At 36.2% G+C, this 12,203-nt stretch overlaps 1 protein-coding gene across 1 annotated transcript; it reads left to right on the top strand.

Annotated features, from left to right (window-relative positions):
* Positions 1 to 10,003: 10,003 nt before the first annotated feature.
* LOC143568600 (protein FAR-RED IMPAIRED RESPONSE 1-like) lies at positions 10,004 to 11,872 on the top strand. Its single transcript, XM_077054716.1, has 4 exons — positions 10,004 to 10,089; positions 10,168 to 10,423; positions 10,604 to 11,170; positions 11,261 to 11,872. Exons 1-4 carry the CDS (start codon positions 10,004 to 10,006, stop codon positions 11,870 to 11,872), a joined length of 1,521 nt encoding a protein of 506 aa, XP_076910831.1.
* Positions 11,873 to 12,203: the final 331 nt, after the last annotated feature.

A 12,203-nucleotide genomic window follows, 5' to 3' on the forward strand; every position in this document is an offset into this window, starting at 1 on the left:
CTTGTTTTACATTATGAATTGATTGTTTAAACAGTTGATGATTTTGATTGTCAAACTTTGTATCACTTTTCTGGTTGTGTTCATCATATGTAGGGTTAGCGCTTATGTCATTGAACCAATAATCGTTAGTCATTGCTTATAACTGATTTTCATATTTTAAATTGGTAATTGGGTAAACCGGAGTTTAGTTGTGTCAACAATTCGGTTAGAGTATCGTTTGTCCTCACAACCCAACTGTTAGGTTTAGTAATTACTGCGCAATTAATCTTATGAATCTGTGATTAGTCGGTCATCACATTACCTGAACCTGAAGTGAATCGTTTTCTCATTATTGTTTACAAACTTTTCCAAGTAACCGTGTGTTTTTATTAAATCATCTTTTATAAACCGCTTGACATCGTTTGTCCATCGTGGTTAATTAGTTAATAATTATGAACTTTACTTGCACTTTCCACTGATTCCCTGTGGAGACGACCTTACTTACCCATACTAGTTATAGGTATTTAAGCTTCATAAATACTTGTTTTTGATTAGAGCACGACATCTACATCAGGTACCATTGCAGAGCCACCACAAGCATGACAAGACATTTCAAAGTGAATAACACGAAGAAAACCTAACGGATGCACCTGGGAAAACCCTAAACGATGGTATTTCAACAAGTCCATTTGAAACTCGGTAAGGGGATAACGGATATTGGCACATTCTAAGACTTTCGTGTAAACGGTCATGAGGTTAGGGAGACTAATGGCGGTCTCACCCGGTTTGGGTAACATCTGAGGTAATCGCGACACTAATGGGTGCTGAGTGATGGTGGAGGTAATCGAAGATAACCCTTCGCTACTCATACAAAAGAAATTAGGAAGAAATCGGCACTAACCTGGCATGAAAAAAGGTGGTGAAGAATGGCAGACGATGGTCACCGGATTTGAGGGAGAGAAGTAGAGAGAAAGAGGGTAGGTGAAAAGTAAATAATGTGATGGGATTTAAGAAGAGATGTCATATGATGGCTGCATGGGAAGGTGTGTAAATTTAATTTACACCGCCACAATTACAGCTATGAAATGGGCTGCGATGTTGGGCTGCAACAATTAAAGCTACGATTTAGCCGTAGAAGTAAGACAGAAGGCCGGAAGCCCGAGAAGTTTGTTAAAGTTTATTATCTTTGTCGTAAATAACAAAGGCAATAAACTGGGGGACTTGAAGAGCTGCCATAGGAACTGGGCCATAAGACATGTGATGAAACCCACCAAGCCCAAGACAACTAGCCCATAAAGCCAGAGCCCTGGTTAAGAGTCAAGAGGCGGGAATATATAATATGGGGAAAAGCCACTGTTGACTCGGAAGAAGTGAATACCACTCACACACGTATGATCAGGGAGACAAGGAAGCGACCGGAAGATAAAGGGAATCCCCATATGCTTCGGGGACGAGGCAAAAAATCCATAGGACAAAGGAATAGTTAAAGATTTAGAGGATAAAAGAAACACCCTTAGGGTTGTATATATAGGAGGGTGAGTGTAAAGAATCAGGGCATGTAATCCTCAATATTCATAATCAATATAAACATTCTCTTGTCATAATTGTCATACTCTTCCGAAAAACTATCACTCGAGCTTACATTCCAACATAATTCAAAGTAGGTTCAAACAGTAGTCGTCTGATTTGTAGGGAAGTCGGCACTCATCTGACCAGCTTGATAATCTAGTTGTCCACCTCTATAACCATCACCATCCACTGGCGAGAAGTGGGTTCGCCTAAATCAGAGGTGGAGGTCACGACAATCTGAAGATTTGGGTATAAGCTGATAGCGTTGTTGTTGTGAACCATACATATGGATTTTGCGTTCCAAATAGGGTATTTAATTTTAACTATAATAAATAATTAAAAAATATCAAACCTATAGTTTCGGACTTCAGATATCCGAAATTTTTAAAATCAATATCCGAATTCGAATCCGAAAATCGGATATCTGAATTTTCGGATAATTCAGATTGGGATTTTCGGATATATCGGATTCGTTTTCGGATTTGGATTTTTTTGAACACCCGTAGTGGACAGATGTAAAACATACCATATTTTGCGTGAAACTGAAATTCTATATGAGACAGAAGGGGATATGCAAAGCATAAAAGGTAACTTTATTAGTGACCTTTGAGTGCAATAAGGGTATGTTTAAAACATAATCATATACTATCTACTTTGTTTAATAAGTTACTAAGACATATCTTTTATTTATAGATTTTAGATTCTGAGGGAACGACTCCACATGATTCTCATTACAGGCCACTGGTAGTCCTTAATATTTTATAAACTTTTTATGATTATAATAATTAGTTGATATAAAAAGGATTACATTTTATCAACATATTGATTTTGATCAACCCGATGTCGGGCTGGCTCAAGAAGCATTTGACCAGTTCAAACAGATTAACATAGTAAACTTTTTGTTGATGCATGTAGTTTCCACTGCCATCGGATCCGGAACCTACTGGTCTCGTGCATCAATCTACGGCCTCAACCGTGGCAGATGCTGCTAAGACCGCGGGTGATAAATCTATTGCCTCAACCTCAAACGGGACCGTGGTAGATGTTGTTAGGACGGTGGATAATGTTGTTGTTAAACAGCGCTAGCCCAATGCAGAAGAATTACTGATACGATCTGCATTGGGTAAAATTGAAAAAGCATTTGGTAGTAAAAATTCAAAAGATTGCCAATATTTGGTGCTTTACTTTAAAGAGAAGGATCAGACAGGGCTTACATTTAAATTGCCCGACGGTATGTATCATCTAGATGATAATGATCATCAATCTATTGACTTAGGAGTTATGTCTCAACCAATGGGCTGAGATCTCAATTTTGACTTTGTTTATAGCACGTAAGTTTGATTTTGTTTTTTTTCACCTTATTCAATTGTTTTCTTAATTACTATAAATTTTTTCTGTTAATTTTGTGGTCACATGCATCTATTTATACAAGCGAGGAGTAAAGGCTTGAAAAATACCGAATTTATTAGACCAGATGTAATATCGCTTGGTGTTATAAAGAGTCAAAAATATTTCATGGTCAGGTACATCAACAAGGTCATATTACATAATAAAACTGCTCAATTCTTCTTGGCTCCATATCATTTACGATATATTTATACTTTGCAATATTGTAATATTGTTCTATTTTTATTATAATACTAATATTTTACACAAAATTCATTTATGTAGTTCACATTTCAGTTATTTTATATTCATCGCAATACGGCTGAGATGCATTTTTATGTAAGCATCGTCGATTATTTGGGTAAGAATAAGTCACCTGCTAATTATGCATTAACATAAGTAATTCAGGAAGCATTGGGGGGGGGGGGGGGTAAAGAAGGTATCATGGACAATGTTTAACGTAAGTTATATATATTGATTATTGCCTAGAAATTTCATTAATTTTGTTTACTTTTAATTAGTTTAATTGCTTTTAAATGTAGTGCCCACAACACAAATCGGATTGGGAATGTGGTTACTATGTTATGATGGCCATGTATGAGATTGTGATTGCATGCAAGGATCATCTGGTAAGTAATTTATATCTATTTGATCAATATATTATTCTAATTTAGGAACTGTGCTATAACTTTTATTCCAATATATACTTTTAGGTGATGAACTCTTGTTCCTCCCGTACCCAGGAATCAATTACAAATTTTGTGCCTGATACTCTAAAAGACTTTCATGATCACCTAAAATCAGAGGATAAAAAGGATAGGTTAGGAAAGAAATTGTAAAGCTGGTTAAATTCAATATTAAAGTTGTTAATTCTAAATATAAATATATATATTTTTGGCTGCTAATTAATATATTTTGCTGGCTGTATGCTTTTAGTTGTGTACCCGTTGTAAACACATACACCGTCGTATTAACTATCAAATAGAGTAACAATTCAATATTAACAAAACACCCGGTTCACAAAAGTTGTACAAACATAAAATTACCGGTTGTAAAACCATTACAAAAAACGGTTAAAAAGCCATTGTAAAAGCATAAAAATACCGTTTGTCCTTTCGTTATAAATCAGTTATAAATACAGGTTGCAAAGCTGTTATAAATGCATCAGTACACCAGTTTGTTAATTGTTGTATTTATATAGAACGCTGGTTATTTGTCCATTGTAAATACTTTAATAACGGTTAACAACATGTTGTATTATGTTCTTTACAATGGTTAAGAGCCCGTAGTAAATAAAGCTTTATAACGATTACCATCCTGTTATTATTATGTAATATACACAGGATACAAACCGTTCTAGTATCTTTTAGGATATACACAGGTGTGGAAACCGTTTTAATTATATTTTGCAACGCTCCGTTTATAACGGTTTTGAAACCGTTGTTTTTCGCTATTTAACCGTTTTAAAATAGTCATTTTATGTACTAGTTATTAGAGCATCAACAACGGACTTTGTTGCACTGATGGATTTTAACTCTACGGACTAACATGCGTTGTGGGATAAAAATTGTGGTTCCAAAGTTTGTAGTTCCGAACGGAAGTGGGTCCCCTCCGACGCCTATTTTATAATAATAATAATAATAATAATAATAATAATAATAAACAAAATAAAAACAAAAAATTTTGAAATCTAACAGGTATGTACTTTAAAATAGATCGTCGTCTTCATTAGCCTACGTACAGCTACCGAAACACGAGTTGATGGCATAATTTTGGTTCCTATTTGTTTTTGGTGTGTTAATAAAAGTGGCACTACAACAAAATCATGAGATTAACTTGTTTTCAATGTATAGAAGTTTATGATACAAGTGTGGAAACACAATATAATCAAGTGTGCAAAGACGGATTCAGAATTTTGTCTACGGGGGACACAAAATGAATCGGGTAAAAAATGGGTTGGGTCATAAAGAACAAGGCCGTCCAAACATTTTAGAGGCTCAGAACTCTCGGGGCACATGAAACGTGGTAAATTGGTCTTTTTACACACCACTATTTAAAAGTCAAAATACATATTAAGTTTTATTTTAGACTAACCTCTTTGATCATCACACACACTATCATCAAGCACCATCATCATTATTACAACCACCAACACACTTATTCACACACGGTGGCAAATACTTAAACTTTTAATTTAAGGGTCCAAAAATATACATTAAATTTGGGCTTTTGGATTAAGAGTCCAACAATATAAAACCAATATTATTAAAATCTAATAATACTTACACCTATAAACCGGGAATTATCTACGAGAGGGTCACTAATTTTCTTATACATCTATGATTTATCAATGTATAAGATTTTTTCATAGACCAAGTATTATAAAATGTATAGGATGATGAATTAGCTTTTTTAATCTATCAAATAAAATAAATTAAAGATAGTAATACACTAGCTATATTCTAAGAAACTAAGTCTACAAGCCACCGTCACTTTAATGGGCTTGTGGGCTTAATTAATTTTGCCAAAACTAAACAGACAAGTAGCTTAGTAGGGTTCGTTTTTTATCTTGCCAAAAATCTCTTCATAGCAGCAACACCTACATAACAGTCGCCGTAAAAATAGATGTTCGGATCACTACAAGCAACATCTTCTCTCTCTCACACACTAAGATCTGCTGTGATTTGTTCCTTAATCGATGGTGTATTGACTGATTGTCGACTCATCTAATACTAACACGCACCTATAAACACGACACTCCATCAAGCGGACGGTAGGCACCGGCCGACCCTAGGAAAGCCCTAAATCCGCCTCTGCAAGTGTGGTTTAAAGAAAAATGGCTGCAACATTTCGTTTTTAAGGGTTCTAGGGTTTTATAACACAACTAAATAGTTTGAGTTTGGGTTGTGTGAGTGTGTATATATATATAGAGAGAGAGAGAAAAGATGAAATACACTAATCCTTATCGTACAAAACTGTACGCGATAACAGCAAGCGTCGATCTACACTTATGATTCAGTTGAAAAGGACATCCCGTGTATTTTTAAGCGAGAAGGGTACGATTGTCTTTTTGATTCCTCATTTAAATTTGGTAATTTGCGTATGAACGGTTACGATCCTGATATTTAGCTTAATCAAAATCAATTTTTTTCTTATTTTACGAAACAATTTTTGTACCAAAAACTATCAATTGAGTTCACGAATCAGTTTTTAAAGCTATTTTTGTGATTTTAGGGTTTTGAAATGGAAGACGATCGCGAATGTAAGTTTTTGTTGTGTTTGAATTAAGCCACTGTAGATAATTGATTAGTCAAATATACTTAAAATTAACTTACGGTTACCGAAGGTCATGCAAACTGTTTCGTCTCGGCAGTTAATCTGAGCATTTAAAGTAGCCAAAAACGGTCTCCCCAATATCACACGTGGTTCTTCTTCCTTCTCAGCTGGTGCATAATCAAGAACAAGAAAGTCTTCTGGATAGTAAAAATAACCAACCTTTACCGCAACACCAACCAGCTTACCACGTGGCCGCCTTCGAGTGAAATCAGCTAACACCAAGGTGGTGTCAACCTCTTGTAAAGGCCCAAAATAAAACCGGTCATACACACTCCCCGGTAGAATACTCACACTCGCACCATAATCAACAAGTGCCTTGGTGGTCTTGAACTCACCAATCTGAATAGAGATGAGTGGTGCCCCTGTTTCAAATTCTTCAACCGTGTCATTCTCCACACTATCTTCGATTGTGATGGCACTGACGTGTGCATTTTTGGAGTTTGACGAACTACTACTTTGATGGCTCGGATTCTTCAAGGTGTCACTTAGTAATTTGGATGGATTTCTCTTTAGTCTAGCCATTTCTTCAGCCAGTTGACTCACTTGTTTATCTCTTGCAGCATTTGCCTTCTCTTGGAGTTCCATCCTCTGACTCATTTGCTTCAATAACTCCATCACATCCTTAATCGACTCCTCTTTGTTACCAGATGAATTTCCTTGCCCCTGCTGATAACTCTTTTGATAAACCTTATTGTAACCCCCAGAATCTCTCTGATTATACCACTCTGACCGCTTCCCGAACTATTACCATACTATTTCTGGTTTGACTGATAACATGTCTTCTAAAAACTACCCTGAAAATTTGGGTTCTGTTGCGTGTTCGGATTTCCATAACTGAAGTTTGGATGATTCCTGAGGCCCGGATGATAAGTATTTGAGTTCATATTATTGTATTTCCTTTCACCCTGTACATAGTTGACCTCTTCTTCTCCAGTTTCTTCATCTTGCACAACCCCACAACTCGCAATTTCGTGTCCTAGTTCCCCACAACCTTCATATACCGGATATGTTTTTCCTGAATTTCTGGCTCGTTGTACACCTGCAACCAACAACCTATCCATCTTCTTTTCCAATCTATCCATTATATCTTCTGACCCATGACCTTCAACTGCTTTGACCACTGATCTTTTTGACATCTTGTTCGACTGTGCTTGTCTCTTCGAATTACTCGCGTGTCTCTCCAAATGTCCCCAATCCTCGTTTTCATCATTTGCAAGGAAAGATCCATTCGTGGTGGCTTGGAGGTCACAGACATTATCATTTGAGAGACTATCATGGAATGCCTTTATCAATTTCCATAAGGCAATCCCATGATGTGGACAAGTCCTCAACAATCGTTTAAACCTTTGGAATGATTCGTAGAAGGTTTCACCAGTGATTTGCTGAAAGTTTCGAATGTTGTTGTGGGCTTCTGTGGTTCTCTGAGGGGTATAATACTCATCTAAAAACTATTGTGCCAAATCTCCCTAAGTGAAAATACTAGCTGATGGCAATGATAAAAACCACTACTTTGCCGCGTCTTTCAAACCGAACTGGAAAACTACCATCTTCACCTCTTCCGAAGTAAAACCTTGACTCGAGATGAGTGCGCATATCGAGTTCAAATCACTCAAGTGTAAGTATGGTTCTTCTGTAGCCTTTCCATGAAATGTCGGTAATCCCGTTAAACTGTTCTGCCTTACCGAAAAAGTTCTTCCCCGTCTGACTGGAATGATGATTAGTAGAGGATTCGTAGCCACTTGTGGAATGAAGTGACTTGAACGCCTCTGACTGGTGGTGGAACAAATATCCTTGTAACTCCATCATCAAAATCATAGTACGGTTTGTTCATAGTTTTGTTGCCGTGCTGCTCGATCTCTCTGATTTTCTGGATGATTCTGTCAAATTTCTTGGTCATCACAGGGATCTTGTTGCTGATATCGACCCTGCTGTTCATCTCTATGCTCCTCCTCATCCTCAGAATCGTAACCAAAATCGTCCCCTATGTGCCAATTTTCCACCCGTGCACGAGCACGATCAATCTTGGGTCTTTCCTCTCTCAAATCATCTGTCTTTGACGGTTCACTGGAGCTGATCTGATTGACAAGTTGTCATCCATGTTTCTAGGATTACGGTTAACATCTCTTCGTTTGAACAGATTACGGTTTCTGTCATGGTTAACGTTCTGGTTTTGTGGGATTGGTTGTTCTTGGTCATGTGGTTGGTAAGCATTTGGATCTCTTCTGCTTCGGTTACTCATGTTTTTTTCTTTTGGTGCTATGAATTCGGGTATTTGGTTTAGTGTGGGTTTCTGAGCTGCTCGGTTTCGTCTTGCTGTTTTCTCGGTTTCGGGATCAAATTGGAGCGGCTCTTTCTCACGGGAATATCTTTTCTGCATCAACTTGTGAATTTACCTGCGAAGACACAAACACTAACACCCCGCGTAAAATCAACAAAGAAAAACTAAAAACAAATACTAAAAACTAAGCTAAACTAGCACTTTGCGCGTTGATTCCCCGGCAACGGCGCCATTTTGATGTAGATGTCGTGCTCTAATAAACAACAAGTATTTATGATGCTTAAATACCTATAACTAGTATGGGTAAATAAGGTTGTCTCCACAGGAAATCAATGGAAAGTGCAAGTAAAGTTCATTATTATTAATTATTATTCTAGGCGGACAGTCGATGTCAAGCAGTTTGTAAAGATGATTATAAGAACACACAATTACTTGGAAAAGTTTGTAAACAATTATGAGAGAAAGATTCACTTTAGGTTCAGGTAAAGTGACAACCGACTAATCACAGATTCTTTAAGATTAATTGCGCAGTAATAAATAAACCTAACAGTTGGGTTGTGATGACAAACGATACCCTAACCGAATTGTTGACACAACTGAACTCCGGTTTACCCAATTACCAGTTTAAAATATGAAAATCAGTTATAAGCAATGACTAACGATTATTGGTTCAATGACATAAGAGCTAACCCTACATGTGATGAACACAACCAGAAAAGTGATGCAAAGTTTGACAATCAAAATCATAAACTGTTTAAACAATCAATTCGTAATGTAAAACAAGATTAAAAACAATCAATCAAGTTCATAAGCATTCAAAACATAGAATCTGATCAAAGTTAGTTTACACAAAAACCTAGCCTAATGTGAATACAGTGGTTTAGCCTGACATCGGCATCACGAAGGATTCTCTTATCTTATGAGAGGATGAAAGCATGCGATGAATGGACGAACCGGAGGCTTCGGGATGGTGGAAAATCTTCCTAGGGCTTGTACTTGGTTGAAGGAATGAAGGATATGTCGAATGGGTGCTGAAAAACTGATTATATCAAAGTTAGGGTTATTTTTCCCGTCAGAAGGATCTTAGCGCGTCGCTAACATCCCAGAGGTGTGATTTTCGAGCCGCGCTAAACACTCAAAATTCTGATAATCTTAGAGATACGCTGACATCACCATCAGGACCCTTTAGCACCGCGCTAAAGGTGTCTGACAGAATTTTCTTTATTTTATTCATTTATTTTGCATTTATTTTGCATAGGAAAGCGTGCCAATCGTCATTAATCTTCTATATCTTCGTTCCAAGCCTGTAATTCATCCCGATAAGCGTCCTTAATGTCAAGTATCCTGAAACACATAAACACGCTTGAAGTACCAAAGTTCACATAATATTTAAACTAAAATTAAACAAATAATATAATAATATACACGACTTTTTCCTGACCATCATTAATTCGTATGTTTTGGGCTGATGAGACTTCAAAGAGTAATTATCTTGCATTTGGGGATATTATATCTTTTGATGCTACATTTAAGACTAAAAAGTAAGTTTGTGTGTATGTATAGGATTGTGTGTATGTATATGTTTTTGTTTGTATTTTTATATGATTTTCTATGTACAGGTACAAGATGGTTTTTGTCCCGTTCACGGCAATTGATAACCATTGTCATAGTGTTACTGTCTGTGCTGGTTTACTAGCTTTTGAAACTATTGAATCGTACACATGGTTATTGCAAATGTTACTTAAGTCGTTTGGTCATGCACCGAAGGTTGTTGTTACTGATCAAGACCCTGCTATGAAGCAAGCTATTGCAGCTGTGTTTCCAAATACAAGGCATAGGTTATGTATGTGGCATATCATGAAAGTTATTGACAAGGTAACTTTCTTAATCGTGTTTTAGGCTGGTTGAATAATGAGCGTTTGACAAGCGTTTAATGGCAATCGTCTTTTTGTTTTCGATGTTTTAATATGTGAGCGTTTTATGAGCGTGACATGATTATATATTGTATCAACGAGCGTCTAAACAAGCGTTTTAACATGTTTTTTTGTGTATTAGATGGGGGCTGATTTATGTAACAACGAAGATATTAAGAGTAGGCTATGTAACATTGTGTGGACCGATTCAATTAGTCCTTTAGAATTTGAGGAAAAATGGCAGGCTATAATGGTTGAGTTTGAGCTTGACAAGAATAAATGGCTTACTGATATGTATGAAATCAGATTTGACTGGATACCTGCTTTTTATAGAGATGAACTTTTGTCTGGATTGATGCGTACAACATCAAGATCAGAGAGCGAAAACCATTTTTTTGGAAAAGCTACAAATTCTCAATTAACATTAGTTAAGTTTTTCAACCATTTTGATTTTTGTATGGAGATACAGAGATACAATGGCAGACGGTGTGATCATGATAGTAGGTACACGTATCCGCAGCTAGAAACCAGAAGTTATCTTGAAAGGGAAGCGGTTAGGATATATACAAGAGCTATATTTAATGATCTTCAAGATGAAATGCATGAAATTGTTGGTGATGTTTCACAATTCAGTTCATGTGAAGAAGAAGGAGGATTTTTGAGGTGTAAAATAATGGATTTTAATGCGTATGTTCCAGGTTTTTTTGAGGTAATTATGAGCATTTATTAAGCGTTTAGTTTAAGTTTGTTTAAGCTTAAGTTAAATAACAAGCGTTTAACAAGCGTTTTACTTTTTTAGGTTGTGTTTAAAAAGGACGGTGAGTTTGGTGAAGAGTCTATTGCAACATGCTCCTGCAAAAGATTCGAACAATATGGTTTGTTGTGTCGGCATATTTTCTACGTCATGAATATGTATCAAGTCAAGAAATTCCCTAAAAGATATATAAATAATCGACGGAGGAAAGAGGCTGCGGTGAATATTAGAACAGTTCCAATGTCAGAGTTTGGTAATGATCAGAACATGAAGATAAAAGAAATTTCAAGAGAAATAAAGTATGCCGGTGAATACCTTATCAATAGTTATGTTGCAGATATTGATGAATTAATTAAAGTTAGAGATGAGATTAATTTGATGATTGAAAAAGCAGACTTAACTCGGTATGAAAGGGTACGTCCATCTAAAAGGGATATATTTGCTGTTGTTTTAGGTTTTGAACAGCCATCAGAAGTTACTATTCGTGTACCTACTGGAATAAGAAACAAGGGTTGTGGCTCGCACAAAATAATTAAATCAAAGAAAGAGATAGCCATTAGTCGCTCTGGGAAGGGTTATAGGAAGTGTCAAATTTGTCACATACCTGGCCACAACAGCAGAACTTGTAAAGCAATGCAGCAGCAACCGCAACAATGAATTCGTAGAAAATTTTAGTTTTTTTGTGTTTTTAGATTGTGTGTTTTGTAGGTACCTTTTTTTACACAAGCGTTTCACAAACGTATAACAAGCGTATGACAAGAGTATGACAAACGTGATTGATTATTTTAGATAGAAAGAGTTAGTTTTTTTTGTGTCTTATGATGTGTGTTTCACAAATTTTTTTTGTGTCTTATGATGTGTGTTTCACAAATGTATAACAAGCGTATGACAAGCGTATAACAAGAGTATGACAAGCGTATAACAAAATATAAAATTTTTATTATTTATTTTTTTAATACATGGAGTTACACTCCACATACCCCATCAT

The sequence above is a fragment of the Bidens hawaiensis genome, unplaced genomic scaffold, assembly GCF_021521415.1.
Source record: "Bidens hawaiensis isolate Kalapana, Puna unplaced genomic scaffold, B.hawaiensis_p1.1 tig00024022_1, whole genome shotgun sequence".
NCBI lineage: Eukaryota > Viridiplantae > Streptophyta > Magnoliopsida > Asterales > Asteraceae > Bidens > Bidens hawaiensis.